We start from the raw sequence: 16256 nt of genomic DNA on the forward strand, positions 1-16256 counted from the left end.
CTGAGAGAAGAGAGCAACCTCCTCCTGGCCACAACCACCCCTCAGGTAGTTGTAGGCAGCAATAAGGTCTCCCCTGAGCCCCCTCTTCTCCAGGCTAACCAATCCCAGCTCCCTCAGCCTCTCCTCGTAGAGCTGTGCTCAAGGCCTCTCCCCAGCCTCGTCGCCCTTCTCTGGACACGCTCAAGCATCTCAATGTCCCTCCTAAACTGGGGGGCCCAGAACTGAACACAGCACTCAAGGTGTGGTCTAACCAGTACAGAGTACAGGGGCAGAATGACCTCCCTGCTCCTGCTGGCCACACCATTCCTGATGCAGGCCAGGATGCCACTGGCTCTCTTGGCCACCTGGGCACACTGCTGGCTCATGTTCAGGCGGGTATCAATCAGCACCCCCAGATCCCTTTCTGTTTGGCTGCTCTCAGCCACTCCGACCACAGCCTGTACCCCAGCCAGTACCTCACAGGAGCTCTCCCTGCCCAGTAGCAGCTGCTGCTCGCTCTGTCTCTCTGAAGACAACTGACTTCTCTCACCTGCTAGATTTGACATGCCAAAATGCCTCTTTATCCTTCTGATGACTGCTCTGAGCACCCTGGAAAGGCAAAGAGTAGAAGCACCTTAGTTGCAGGCAGGCCTTGTTCTCTCACCCACCCCATTTCTCACTTGGTGCTCCAGCCCACCAGAGAGAATGTTGATTTGAGAGCCACCGCATATATCAAAGAGCTGAAAATGATTGATGAGTTGAGCAGACTGCAAAATGGCTGGCTGCACATTGGCAGGACAGACACCTGTACCCAAATCTTCCTTCATGCCCTGAGAAAGCGTTGTGTGCCTCAACAGCTGTTCCACGTACAATTTGCCTAACATTAACACAGAATGGTTTAGGTTGGAAGGGACCTCAAGGATCATCCAGTTCCAACCCTCTGCTATAGGCAGGGACACCTCCCACTAGAACAGGTTGCTCAAGGCCTCATCCAACCTGGCCTTGAACACCTCCAGAGAGGGAGCAGCCACAGCCTCCCTGGGCAACCTGTGCCAGTGTCTCACCACCCTTACTGTAAAGAAATTCTTCCTAACATCTAGTGCAAATCTCCCCTATTCCAGTTCAAACTCACTACTCCTTGTCCTGTCATTACAAGACCTTGTAAATAGGCCTTCCTCAGCCTTCCTGTAGGCCCGCTTCAGATACTGGAAGGTCACTATAAGGTCTCCTTGAAGCCTTCTCTTCTCCAGGCTTCTCTCTTGTAGCCTGTCCTCATAGCAGAGGTGCTCCAGCCCTCTGATCATCTTCATGGCCCTCCTCTGGACTCGCTCTAACAGTTCCATGTCCTTCTTGTGTTGGGGGCTCCAGAACTGCACACAGTACTCCAGGTGGGGTCTGATGAGAGCAGAGTAAAGGGGAAGAATCCCCTCCTTTGCTCTGCTGGCCACACTTCTCTTGCTGCAGCCCAGGACACAGTTGCTGTCTGGGCTGCACTCACACTGCTGGCTCCTGTTGAGCTTTTCATCAACCCAGACCCCCAGGTCTTTTCCTCAGGGCTGCTCTCCAGCCATTTGCCACTCAGCCTGTGTCTGTGCTTGGGATTGTACCGATCCAGGTGCAGGACCTTATGCTTGGCCTTGTTGCGTTTCATGAGGTCCCAGCCTGTCCAGGTCCCTCTGGGTAGATGCCATATCCTGTATCTGAAAGGCACTATGTAAACATGACATACATTTTCACTCATAGTCACTAGGAAATGATAGCAGATCATTGTAAAGAACTCAGAAAATGTCAGGATAAGTGCCTGGACAGGCATTTACAGCAAGAGCAGATCTACAGTACTTTTAACTCAGTCAATCCCTCAGCAGTCCAACCTGATGGAAAATTAAGCACATGCTTCCAAAAAGGAGCTGAAACAAAGGAGAAGCACCAGACTCTCACCTTTGGTTATCTAGGCAACCATCAGGATTGAGAGGGAATTCTGGAAGAAATTCCATTTACCAAAACCACAGGCAAAGTTATAAAATTGCTGTACTGCACCTCATTTAAAAACGTTTGCCAAACTATGACTTGCAATTAAAACAGCAGAGATACCAGAAAGCTTCATTTGCCATTATCTTCATGCTCAAAGACCAGGAATTCCTCACTTTTGTTCGGCACCCTGAAAGTTAACCAACAGTATCCCTGGCACTGTCTGGAATGGTCAGAAAAGCATAGAAATCTAATGGTTTGATGCTACAGTGACCTGGATCACTTCATTTGCATGATCAATCTTCCTACGGGCTTCAGTAAAAAGGTTACAGTCAAATGGAAAGCTTTCTGGTGCCCCTTGTGCTGCTCACGGTGATGCAAATCAATATGGAGACTTACACAATGCTATCACAGAGAGCTCTCATACATCTGGCACCAGGAATCATGGGTTGGGTTTCTTCCTCAAGGGAAAGGGGGGGGGGGAAAATGTACATAATCCATCTATTTTATTGGAATCTTTATTATAAACAATTTTGTAGTTTCCAGAATGACATTACTACATACTAGATACCAAAAACATCCTCAGCTGAATCAGCCACAGCTTTTACTAGATTAGATCAGAACCAGAAAAGCAAGTTTTATGATTGTGGGGGCTTTTTTTTATGGGCTCTTTGTTTTGTTTTGTTTTTTTTTTTTTTTAGGATTTAGTCTATGACAAGAAAAACAGATTTACAAATATGGAATAAGGGTACACATTTGATCATATATACATAAGGAGTTGATGACACTGGACAAAAACATACAAGGAGCTTCTTTGCACATAAATAGATTTTTTAAAAGTATATTTCTTTCACATGTATACAAAATCATTTTGCTTTCTAGGTTGAGTCAAGTCCTTGAAGACATAAACAAGCACTTCTAAGAGACAAAATCCCACGTTTCACTTAGGATGTGGGCTGTTGTGTATATAAGGATGTAATTATACAATTTACACAGCACTCCTATACAGTAGTTGAACTTCATATATATACACACATACAAGACAATTTTGTACACAAGATGCCACCTTTGCAATTTAAATGGCATCTACCCTGAAAGCTCCAGTTTTTGCATAAAAGATAAAACAAGTTTCAAAAGGCAATACCACTTGGCTTGTAGAGTCAAGGATCTACTGAACTGCAGCTGTAATGAAGACAGTGTGGTAATGACACTGGCCTCTATATACAGATAGCCCCAGCAGGGAAGGTAAAGATGTAACCCTTGAGGTTATCTCTACAAAATGTGGCTGTGGCAAGAAGAATTGATATTAGCTGATTTCATAAAGACACACACTTCTGCTCTTCTGCTTTCTCTTTAGGCTACTTATGCCAAGTGTCTTTGGGGGAGAAGTTTGGCTTTTACATGACCTTTTTAGTGTGGTTAAATTACTTATCGATCCAGGGGGGGGCTCAGTTCAGCATACACACAATCTGTGAAACTTCTTAAATGCCAATAGAAGGGGTGCACAGTGCAGCAATGACAGAGGGCCCTGCTAATCTTCTCTTGGAGTGGGAAATCCTCAGCACATGTAGTGCCAAGCCTGCTGTGAGATTAGGTCAGGCTTCTGCATTCTTTTAGGCACAGTAGGGTCAAAAGAAGGGCTGGAGTTTTTGCTCCTTGTTTCTTGTAATCATTCTTTGTGCACCTAGAGAACAGTACCCAGAGAACACTCAGAACATCATGCAGACGATGTCATTTAAGACCTGGCACAGAGTCTAGCCAAATGCTACCTGGACACACATAATCCTGGTTGTGCTTGCAGGTTACACACACCCATACTCATACCAAACTGTCTGCTGGTCCCCCTGGAGGTCTGAAGACCCAGGAGTGCTGCTGGAGCTGTTTCCTCTCATGGGCTCCTCCATAGCCCCTGCACTGCCTTCTGGCAGCTTACCCTGACACTTGGTAAGTAGGGCATCACTAGGGCCTTGCCCTAGAGAAGCATTTCTCTCAGTGCTGCTGGACACAGCTCTGGCAGGGGCCACTGTGGCCACCTCTCCAATGTGAGGGGCTGGTCTGGGTTTGACTTTAGGGTGAGTGTGTGGTGCAGGTGAGTAGTGTTGCCCAGGGCTCACATGCTCCTGTTGCTGCACATTCAGATTGCTGGTAGATGCAGTGGGAGAGGCAGACAACTGATGGAAGGAGAGTGGCCTCTCATCCTTCGGTGGGGCCAGGGAAAGGCGCCTTGCATCAAGCTGCCGACAACGGGAATCAACGCCTTGGAAGGAACCTGCCACCTTTGCAGACTGTGGCCTCTCTCTTAACATCATTTGGGAGCTCACTGGCACAGAAACCCTAGAGGTCTGACTGACAGCATCCTTGCCCCCACACAGGTCTGCTGCTGGCTTCTGTGGGCTCTCTTGCCTGCACGTCTCTGGGCCAGTGGCTCTAAGCAGATCTGCAGAAGCCAAGCTAAATGCCCTGCTCAGTGATGTACTCCTCTTGCTTGAGGTTCCAGGCTGCTGAGGCTGTGCCACCTGCCGTGTCCCACTGGCAGGTTGGTGCTGTGGTGTGTGAGGAAGCTTAAGGGACCCTTGTGAGTTTGCCAGAGGCTCAGGTTCAACTTGTCTGATGTTTTGTTTCATGTAATTTCCAGGCTTAGCCATTCTTCCTTCCTCATTGGCGACAGTCATCTTAACAGCTGGAGCAACAACGGTGGGCATCTTAGCAGCCTCCTTTCTCGGTGGCTGAACCAGTAGGTTCCCAGTAGTTGAGGGCTCATTTACTTTCCTAAAATAATCGCTGAGCAAGTCATCTCTGTTACTGGAGGTGTCCTGGTGTGAAAAAATATGCATACACCACATTAATGACAAAACTTGTTGTTTAAAGAAAAATGTACAGCTTTGGTTTTTTTTCAGATAATCTCCCTTCTCACTTAATTCAACTCAAACACACACATAGATTTTATATTTGAATTGGGGAACAGAAGACACAAATATGATGGGTATAAATCCAAACCAAGGAGTAACATGTTCATCATCATTAGATCATGACAGCCTCGTTTGCCAGGTTGTCTTAAATGTGACAAATTTAATCTCACTTGCAACCTGGGCAGAATCTCTTCTGCATCCTTTCACATCAGCCGCTCTCACTGTAACATCAATATCATATTAGTGACAGCTATTGGTATCAGCAGATATCAATGATTGTCATCTTCCAGAAAAGTTTATCTGGGTAATACTCTTCTGTTAACTTCAGGGATGTAACAGCAGAGAATACCTTAAAGAGATGTGCTATCATTACAAGGAAGTTTGTTGCTTCTCCACATATTACCCTCACCTCTTCCAGTCACCTTAAAAGCAGCATGTACAAGACAGTGAATGTACCAAAAAAAAAATTACTAAAAGGGAGAAATTATTTCTTCCCTACAATTTACTTGCAAATTTCAAGTCAGCCAGTTAATCTGGCAGTAAAAAAAAAAAATATACACTGAATATTTCCTGGGAATGGTCCACACAATCCAAAACCAGTGATACCTGACAAGCAGTCACTGGACTATTAGCATGAAGTGTGCTCAGAACAGTTAAGAGATGCCATCTTTGCAAAAAAACTCTGAAACAAGATCACAGAGTGCATTTCTTTACTCTTCTCTAGGGAGTATATGTTAAAATATATTCACTTTACTAGTGTTCCAACTATTTCCTCCAGTAATAAAACAAGTGAACACCATCAACAGTATTAGTGCAGCAGAAAGATTTCTATGCTCAACTTAATGTTAAAGAGTCAGGGTTATTTTTAACTTCACTTCAAACTTCTGCTATGCACATCAATGGTACAGAATCATTAGTCCTCCAAAACCACACATTTCTAAACAAGCACTGGAAATACTTTATGAGCAATTAATAGAAGTGATCTGGCAGCCTTTAAAATAATAGCTAGGAGTTACAGTATGCTTCTGTAGGTATTAATATGCTTCCAAAAGCTGTGGTAAGTTGGGAGATGTCTTCACAGCAAGACCAACGGATACTCTGGGGACATAGAGTGAAGTAGATCTATTTCTCCTGCCTGTTCTGTGCCTCATATTGTCAAGACATGAAGACTAAGGACCAGTTTGAGTGACTTCTGGCAGAGGGAAGGACATAGGGAGTAACAAGAAGGATGCACCACATTAGCTTCTAAAAGAAACTGCTGACATTAAATAAATCCACTCTTGTTTAAACTGTGCTGATGGTGAAAATGAACGAGGTTGACAGAGTAAGTAAAAATTGAAATGTGGTCAGGTAGTTACAGACAAAATAGTAAAGATCAAATTTTAAACATCTGTAAAAGCTAAGAATTATATTTAGAATAACAAGGGAATATGAGGTATGCTTAAACCTTGCTCTGAAAATCCAAGGACCAGGATTTACTGATGCCATTAAATGGTACAACTCCGTTGATTTCAATACTTTTACTGAGGCATTAATGAAAACAGAAACATCTGTCAGTGAACTGTTCTTAAGATATTAATGTGCTCAGTACTGAATCACCTCACTGCTGTACAGCATGTCTGAGCAGTAAGAGACAAATGTCATCTGAAAGCAAACATTTAATTTCTGACAAAGCAGTTCATGTTCTTGCAGTCACTGAACCAACAGAACAGTGCCAGTCCGCACACAAACATGTGGCATGGCAAAAGAAAGCATCAAGGACTTGCTCTCAAATGTTTTCTTTTCTTTTCTTTCAGATTAGGAGATGGTTTTAACAAGTAAATAATCTGCACTTCAGTTGAAAAGTACTGTTAGATTTAATTTCTAATTACAGACTTAGCAAGTGATAATTACCCAGAAACCATCAGTTCACCAATAAAAATACCTGGATCTTAGAACTGATGACACAACACAAAAACCTAGGTGACAAGTGCTTGATGCTAAAAAGCCCCAGCAGTTCAATGTATTGTGTTTGCAATGAACTATCTGCCCAGCTTGTCATAGATGATACACCAAAGTAAATTAGCAGAGTGCTGTATGGAAGTTCACCTTGCCTTAGCTGTTCAAACCCTTTCATTTATTTTAGGAGATTCATAGTTTTCTCCATGTTTCATACATATGAACAGGGATCTTCTTGTCTGCCATTGTTTCCATATGCCCTCATTCCCATGAATCAGCTCTGAACATTTTTCTGACATCTGAGATGGGCTGTTTCTATTTACTTACGCTTGGTGGGGACAGTCTGTTGCTCTCTTCCAAGAACTGCTGCAAAGTTACTATCTCACTGCCAGGTGAGGCAGACCGTTGTCTGCCTGTGTAAGACTGGGATGAAGCACTTTTATGAGGTGGATCATAAGATATCAAACCATTCCTGTTTGACGACTCATGCCTATTGCTAGGGCTTAAGACAGAAGCGGAGTGGAAAGGATAGGTGTCTCGGAGCAAGGCCGGTGCCTCTCTACTTGGCATTGTATCTTCACTGCTGAGACTCTCAGTCCTACCATGGATATGATCTAAGGAACCTGAAGAGAAGCACAAATATCGTTAAAAACACTGTTATTCCTCCCTCATTTCAGTAGATTTCTCACTGAGGTAGAAACTTTACTAGGTGGCATTTTTTACCTTACTTTCATCTCCCATATAACTCAGGACAGTCAGAACTTTGAAAAATCTGGATTAATAAATGTCTTACAGTGCACACTTTGAAGTCCCTGTGTTAAAAAAGCTCAACTACTTGTGCAAAGAATACAAGTAACACATGACAATAAGGGTCCCTCTTTACCACCTCTGTGCCACTACAAGATTGCTCAGTTTTGGCTGTGTGCGATCTGAGAACCCAAACCTGGCAGTGGGAAAGCACAAAGTGGATGTTTTCCACAATGCCAGACCTCCTGGCATTCTTGAAGGATGCACAATTCCAGCAACCCCAATTCTCTGGAGCACACTGATTGCACACACAAGCTGTGTGCAGAGTAAGAACAGCTGAGCCTTTTTGTAAAAAGAGTCTTAAGAGGGCCTGATACTTCCCACAATATGATGCCAGTCAGACTGAAAGAAAACTAGACTGCCTGCCTTAGAAGCCACTCCTTGCCACAATCAGTCCTAGAAAACCATTTCTTGCCAACAGTTTCGATTCCCAAGACAGCCATATCCAGATTGCATAATCACTACAATTTAAAAACAACAGTCTTCAACTTTAATTGGAAGGCAAACAGCATTTTGAACACAGTTTCCTGGAATTTCAGTTCCTGTTTGTCAGAATTCAGTTGTGAAAGCTTTACCTTTCAAATTGAGAGGTGAACTACTGCTGGAAGCATTTCTACTACTCTCCAAACTGTTTGGCCTGGACACTGAAAAACACAAAACAAGTATTGAACAAACAGATCTTAAGTTCCTCTGATTCTCCAAAAGACTTGGCTGCAGTCTGCCTTCTGAAAATAGGACCTGTGCAACAAAGTCACTTTGAAAACATTAACAACACAATATACACAGGATGTGAAAGTCTGTGCAGAGCAGAAGCCATTTTAATTTTTCCAGTCAAGCTGCTCAGGATCCATCTTGTTTTTCTCACTTGTTTTTGGCAGACAAGTAGTATGTTCTGGGTTCTGCTTTTACAGCAGCTATAAACAAAGTAATGTAAATACTGAGGAATTTCAAAACTAAGTTGCTGTCTCAGTTTGCTTCTTTGGAAAGAACTGGTAACCAGTCTGCTAATCACATCTTCCACAAAACTCTACGCAGGCAGTGCTGGACTGGTGTCCTGCTGTGCATCAAGCCCAAGGTTTTTTTATTGCTGATTCACTCTCTCAAGGAAGGAATTAACATTGCTTAGAAAAATCAGCAACACATCTGTAGGAAATGTTGCTGGGACAAGGTGACGTTGGTTTTGAAATCTTATTTTCTGAACAAGTCCATTGGAAACATCTCACCAGAAAAATACAAGTCCATAGCCCCACATTCCCAAAATGGTGTTGTCTTACTGCACCTAACACAGAACCACGGAACATAACTGTTTGGAAGAGACCTCAATGATCATCCAGTCCAATCTTCAACCCAGCAATGATGGGTCCACACTTGGATGTCCCCAGGGATGGTGACTTCCACCACCACCCTGGGCAGACCATTCCAATGTTTGGGAACCGTTTCAGTGAGGAAATATTTCCTAATATCCAACCTAAACCTCCCCCAGTGTACCTTGAAAACATTTCCTCTAGACCTGTCGCTTGTCATCAAGAAGTGGCTGCCCCCCTCCTCATCCAACCTCCTTTCAGGTAGTTGTAGAGAGCCATTAGGTCTTCCCTCTCAGCCTTCTCTTCTTGAGCCTGAACAATGCCAGTTCCCTCTGACACTCCGAGACAGTTCACATGGACACAATGCAGCAAGTCAAGGTAGAGGTTTAGGGCATATGCCACAATCTTACCGTGCTGTCTGGTGTTTGTGAACTCTACCTCAGGGGACTGTTCACATAGATTATCTTCTGAATCACAGCCTGGAAAGAACAAAATACTTAGAAGCCAGTATTAATCACAGGAAGGTTATTCTTTCAGGTCAGTCTCCAGTGCATTTTAACAGTGTAGAAGACAGAGGCGATCAAGAGACTTTTATAGAATCAAGACTGGGAAAGCAGCCATCTTCTAAGCACAGCTGTGAACCACTGGACAGGGAACCATGGGAGAACTGACATCCAAGTTAATAGCATTAAGAGAGTGAGAAAACACTGTATCTGATCAACAAAACTACTGAGCAGGTAAAATGGGAATGAAAACACTAGTGTTCTGTTCTCGTACTTCAGTGCTAGTGGAAGTCATGTTTCACCCAAGCAGAAACTACAAAGTAGCCTGATTTGTACTAAGAGCTGGCCTGTCAACTTCACTGCACACCTTTTGGTCTGCTCTGGAGCCTGGAGATGGGGGTGGAAGTGTGCACATGAATAGCTGAGGTTGAGTAAGTCCTGGGACCCAGTTCTGCACAGCAGTGTTTTGTTGCAGAGTCTGCTGAGACTTCAACACTGTCATTGCTGCCTCCGTGATGGGAATTCCTCTTCTGCTTTAGGTCCGTTAGAACTGAGGGGGAGAGAGGTAAATAAATCCAAGTAAATGAAAAATAGCTTTAAGAGATTTGTATTCATCTGCCCATACAAACATGACAAGCAGGCACAAAGAAACTGCACAACAGAGGCAGTGGTTTTGCAAGCTTCTGCATAAACAGTTCAGTATTGGATAGGAAATTTCTGTCACCAATTTTTCAATCATGTGTGCTCTCTAAAAAGTGTGGGAGTGACAAGGACCGCTTAGTGCCAGTGGGAGGGCTGATATTATACATGCAACAATTACCATGAAAGGAGGAAGAAAAGGAGCAAAGACATGAATGTAGAAAAGATAAGTGAGGTGTGAAATTCTCGTAACATTATTCCTTGCAGGTACATTTTATAAGCACTTACTTCAGGAATAAAATAAGGAAAGAGTGACAGCAGTCACGCTCTTATTCAAAGAGAAATAATGCTGATTTGGAAATAATCTAGCACGATCTGCACAATAAGCTAATTGCTTTCAGGTTTAGATCTTTGCTGTGGTGCAAGAGCTTAGCCTTTACAAGGTTAAAACTCTGCTGTTCTTAGGATGTTTTTAAGTGGAAGTCCTGAGATCTTGGCAGGAGAACAAAAACGAAACCAAACAAACCAACCTCCCAAAACAACACCAAAAAAAGAAAAGAAATCCAAAGAAACACTTCCAGAATCTTATTTAGATTCATAAAGCTGAAGACACCTTTCTTAGTGATGAGGTAGGTTAATTTGTTTCTTGGAATGTGAATATAGCATTTTAAGGCACACATGAAATAGAAGTTACTATAGAAAATACCCTTAATGAAACGAAGATTCTATTTTTTTATATCTATGAAGTACTTGCTTAAGTAGTAATAACTACATGCTGAAAACACAGTAGAATGCAGTGGTCATAAACCCAGCTTGCCAAGACAACGGGCAGACAGTTCAAAGCACAGAGCAGCAGCCAAGTTTTCTTAGACAAACTGACTAAGGTACTGCCATCCCAGATGGCTCCTGAAAGCTGACTTCAGAAACAACGCTTCTTTCACAGTCTATGTGAGAGCTCGGTAGTACAGAGCCAGCAACTTCTCTCAGCACTGAAGTTTATGGCATGCCTGTAGGGCTAATGACTGGCTAAAGCTTGACATGCAAATGTATTTCCAGTTGAATTTGTAGATGCAGTTAACACCTCGCAAAGATGCCAGAATTAGTAATTGCCCTGGAGACAAATGTTCTCTACAAATTCCAAAATAGGCAAGAACAGGCTGGTGTGCCAGTGTGCTTGGTTGTGCCACAGAAAGCCAATTCTTATAGTAAGAATGGAAGATGAGATCTTTTAGCTTCTGCTGAGGTCCCTATAATGTATTGCCCATGCTGCATACATTTCTCTAACAAGGCAGGGACTGGACCCACGCATTCATTTGAGAAGTCATCAGCTTGTGACTGTCGGACATTAAGAGATCTGGGCAACAAATCCATGATGAAGCTTAGTCCTAGCCTTAAGACTGGCAATCTGCTTTCTTCTCCAAAACAAATCTGTCAAAACCGAAGCATCAGAAATGGAAACTTAGCTCGATTCAAGATGAATTTTCATAGCTGCAAGTGTAAAACCTTGCGAAGCAACAAGTCTGAATGCGAACGTCAAAGATATTTTGCAGAGAATAACTTCCACTCTATATTCAAAGCTAGGCTACTGAAAAGCAGACAAAGATGCTAAAAATCCTGCCTTTTTTTAGCATGTGGTGGCACAGAATATCGGAAAAAAACCTCCTGGAACTGAGTCTGCTTAACTGTTAGATTTGTATTTTAGCAGGACTGCAACACCATAGAAAGCATAGCAACAGCAAATCAGTTCCACACGAACTGGACATGATGCAAGTAAGTGATTGCAGGAAAATATTGAAGCGCACAGCAACTTCACTTAGAACATGCACCACAGCCAATATACATACGCAAAATGAGTGTCATGAGGTCCCCTAAGAATGTGCTGCATTGAAGAAATGATCCAGAGTGTGCAATAGTGATTCATCTTCTACAGGAAAACTTAAGTCCATGTTCACTACTCTGTGCTTGTATTTAAAGACATGCTGAGTGTTGCTATGAAGGTGTGTGTTCTTTTAAGGGCACATGGGAATTAAGGTGGGTTTTTTTTTTTTTTGTTTGCTTTTTGTTTAAAATATTTGTCAGAAATAAATTAAGATAAATGCTAAAGAGAAGGTGTTAGAAATCTCCCAATTCCAGGAAAGAAAAAGGTTCATTAGGAGAGGATGGGATGTCGGAAGAAGACCAGAACCGGAGCCGATTAGAGAGAGGTTGATGATTCGATGGAGACTTAGGAGACTTTTCTTTATCCTTGATTTTGCTTCTCAAAAAGGCAATCTTTTTGCGCTGCGCAGCTAAATTGTTATCACCCAGGTATCCCAAAAAGAAAAAGAAAAAAAAAAAGGTAAAAAACCCCTTGTAAATAAAATTTAAAGTATCTTAAAACAGACTAAAGGCTACACAGCCAGTAAAAAGGAAACAGGGTAAACAAAGACTAATGCACATATCTGGAGGACTGATTAATGCATATCTAAGTGGACTCAGATTAATGCATAGACGAATGCATATACATAAAATCTAAGTAAATCCATGAAGAAACTACTGTTACATCACCCACACTAAGCTAAACCAAAGTAGGTGTCCATTTCACTTGATGAAGGTATACTTCCATTTCCTAGATGCCTTCTAGTCTTTAATACTGATGCTCATCAGCTCAGCATAAGTATGATTAATATTAAAAAGAATGAAGCCCCTGAGAAATTCTGTTATCTCCGGCACTACATATGGGCCTTGTTCTCTGATAACTTAAGCCCAAAATCCCAGGCTGAACTTTGGATGCACGTTAAACACTTAACATCTCCTAGAATCACATGGATGATCCGAGACATACCTTTCTATTGTAAGTAAATCAATAACCTCTAAGAATTAGAATGGAGAAAGGAAACGTAAAACTCAGTCAAAACACAAAAACTTCATCCAGATAGACACTTGCACTAGACTATAACAACAGCTGCTCCCTTTCTGTTTGACACACTCCCCAGTGAAAAGATATTAATTGTTAGTTAATTTCAAAACTGCTTCTTCAGAAGTATTTCTGGAGGACAACGATCTCAGGAGAGTAACCAAACCTGAGATATCTATTACCTTTACTAAAGATCAGACTATTTATTTTGAGTAGCTTTCTTTTAAATTTCTCATTATCAGGAACACATGATTTACTCTGTATGAACTAACTAACCAAGAAATCATTCCATCTTCCATGTTCAAAAAACCCATTTAATAATTTTACATCGAGAATGATTAGTTCAAAGTCAATTAGAGGACGAAAAAATGAGCATCTTTTGTTATTTCTTTCGCGTGGACGCCATCTCCTGGCAGTGTCCAGCAAGCATCCATTTAAAGAGCAGTTGCTAATGAACCAACTTTAAATTGGTCCAACTTACAATTCTTTTGTGGCAAAATCCCAGCAAATGAAATATTTCCACCAACTTATTTAGTAACATATGATACATTCAGACAAATCAACAAACTGTATACAGCGGCTGACAGGATAAGGATTGCATAAAAGGAACAAACCTAACTCCAGATAAACCAGAACTTCCCACCTTTGTTTTACTTTAGGGATTTTTTTGCTTACTAAAACTTTTAGTGTACTAAACCAAAGAATATTAAACCCAGTGTGATGGACTACTGACATACTCTCTATAAAAAATATTTCAAAGAGATTTTTTAAGTCCTTTCAAAAAATAATGCTTGGGTCATGAATTTAGGCTAGGCCTTCCTTACCTTTGTTTGAAGAACTTCCAGGGTTCTCTCTCTCTTCTACAGAGTTAGACCCTTGAGAGTTACTTTCCTGAGTCTCTTGATGTTTCAGTTTTTGAGAGGCAGATGGAGAGTTTACTGTCTCTGCAGGTTCAGAATGCCACGGGGGGCTTTCTGCTGCTGGTTTCAACCGTTCTCTTGTAGTCTCCTTCTTTGGCTTGATTAGTTTGACTAAGGCTCTGGCTCCAATCCAGTGGTTTTTCCTGATAAAGTAGGTTTTATGAATGGAATTCATAAAATAAACACTCCCTGGTGAAGTTTACAGCTGTGCTAGAACTACCAAATCATCCTATATTCGTATTTACTGTCATGAATTAGTTGGAAAGATGTAGCATGAATTTCACAAAGCCTGAGATCCATTTTCTCCCAAAGTCAAAATACTTCTTCATCATGAGAAATACAGCCATTTTCCCTGCTAAAGATCTAAACTGCACATATGGACCCACAGAAGACATTTTAACAGTGTGAAAAGCTGTACTGCAGAAACAGACCGAGAAGGAAAGAAATGAAAACTGCTTTAAAGATGAATCCCTGTCTTTGCTGAGGCTATCAGTCAGAATTGTATGAAGCAATCAGCCTGGCTCTTCTTCATTCTTATTTTTTTAAGTCTTTCCTCTCAGATTAACCTCTTATCCCTTTGAAAGAGCAGTTCTGGAAGCTCCTGCTGCTGCTTAGTCATCATATTGGGGGGTCCCACCCCCCTGCTAGGCACAAGCCAGTCCATACTGTTTCAGACTCCAGCATTAAAATAATGTCCCATGTGAGGTATTGCACTCAACAGTAACACACTCTGCTGCCTCAGGGAATGACTTGTGAAATGAAAGCGAAGACAGAAGTGAAGATGACACTGTCTGTATTTCAGACAAAATTTCTATTATCACCACTTATGGAGAGCCCTTTCTTAGTTTCACAAATCCATAAAATAGCAGAACTGAACCCATATGGGACTTACTTTTTTGGAGTAGGATCATAAAACTTGTACTGATCCATTATCTTCTCCTCAAGTTTTTCCTTGTGTCTCCGTAAGGCATTCAATTTATCACTGTGAGGGAGAAAAGCACATTCTGAACCATCTCTATCAAATTAAGTGTAAAGAAAAAATTGAAGACTACAAGCCTCCAAGAGAGGAAAGAGACTGAAACATCTTCCAATAGCATAACCTTCAGAATCCAACTGAGGTCATGCATTTTTCAGAGAGAGCAAATGTAAAATAAAAGCCTGCCAAAATTGCTGATGGGTGACCTTTGTGCAACAAGCATGAAAGGTGGAAGAACTGCAGCAGAATGGTGCTTGTCTTGTGGATGTTGAGATTAATCTTGTTCTGTTTCTGAAAACTCACTCGTTGATTGTTTGGTCTTAGTCACAGGTCACTGACAGATGTGTCTTATTCTCTGATCACTTAACTCAAAGGTTAAGATCCTTAGATATTTTGAACTTCTTCTCTACCTGATAACTGGGTATTTTACTCTGCTTGCTCCATGTAACTAGAGAAGTATGTCATCTTTTAAAGACTGTTTTGGTTCCCTGTGCACTGTGTCAAAGCACTTTCAACAGTACAGTGCCACATAGAATTCTATAATCAACCAGGTTGGAAGAGACCTCCAAGATCATCCAGTCTAACCTATATCCCAACCCTAGCCAGTCAACTAGACCATGGCACCAAGTGCCTCATCCAGGCTTTTCTTGAACACCTCCAGGGACGGTGCCTCCACCACCTCCCTGGGCAGCCCATTCCAATGCCAATCACTCTCTCTGCCAACAACTTCCTCCTCACATCCAGCCTATACTTTCCCCAGCACAACTTGAGACTGTGTCCCCTTGTTCTATTGCTGGTTGCCTGGCAGAAGAGGCCACCCCCCACCTGGCAACAACCTCCCTTCAGGTAGTTGTAGACAGCAATGAGGTCACCCCTGAGCCTCCTCTTCTCCAGGCTGCACACCCCCAGCTCCCTCAGCCTCTCCTCATAGGGTTTGTGTTCCAGGCGCCTCACCAGCCTTGCTGCCCTTCTCTGGACACCTTCCAGCACCTCAACATCTCTCTTGAGTTGAGGGGACCAGAACTGGACACAGCACTCAAGGTGTGGCCTGAGCAGTGCTGAGTACAGGGGCAGAATAACCTCCCTTGTCCTACTGGCCACACTGTTCCTGATGCAGGCTGGGATGCCATTGGCTCTCTTGGCCACCTGGGCACACTGCTGCCTCATCTTCAGCTACTATCTGTCAGTACCCCCAGGTCCCTTTCCTCCTGGCTGCTCTCCAGCCACTCAGTCCCCAGCCTGTAGTGCTGCTTGGGGTTGTTGTGGCCAAAGTGCAGAACCCTGCACTTGGCCTTGTTAAATCTCATCCCGTTGGCCTCTGCCCACCCATCCAGCCTGTCCAGGTCCCTCTGCAGGGCTCTCCTACCTTCTAACAGATCAACACCTGCTCCTAGCTTGGTGTCATCTGCAAACTTAC

The 16256-nt window shown here is 42.7% G+C and overlaps 1 protein-coding gene across 3 annotated transcripts in view; it reads right to left on the reverse strand.

Annotated features, from left to right (window-relative positions):
- Nucleotides 1–2449: 2449 nt before the first annotated feature.
- The window catches only part of CCDC88C (coiled-coil domain containing 88C), a 119822-nt gene continuing 106015 nt past the window's right edge, over nt 2450–16256 (reverse strand). For all 3 annotated transcript variants that reach the window (XM_064151714.1, XM_064151705.1, XM_064151723.1), the window contains 7 exons: nt 14756–14845; nt 13768–14006; nt 9776–9958; nt 9316–9384; nt 8177–8245; nt 7122–7417; nt 2450–4760 (listed from right to left, as the gene is read on the reverse strand). In XM_064151714.1, the coding sequence (XP_064007784.1) occupies nt 3750–4760; nt 7122–7417; nt 8177–8245; nt 9316–9384; nt 9776–9958; nt 13768–14006; nt 14756–14845 (1957 nt within the window). In that variant the 3' untranslated portion in view covers nt 2450–3749. The remainder of the gene's footprint in view (nt 4761–7121; nt 7418–8176; nt 8246–9315; nt 9385–9775; nt 9959–13767; nt 14007–14755; nt 14846–16256) is intronic.

This window comes from Pogoniulus pusillus, chromosome 1, assembly GCF_015220805.1.
Source record: "Pogoniulus pusillus isolate bPogPus1 chromosome 1, bPogPus1.pri, whole genome shotgun sequence".
NCBI lineage: Eukaryota > Metazoa > Chordata > Aves > Piciformes > Lybiidae > Pogoniulus > Pogoniulus pusillus.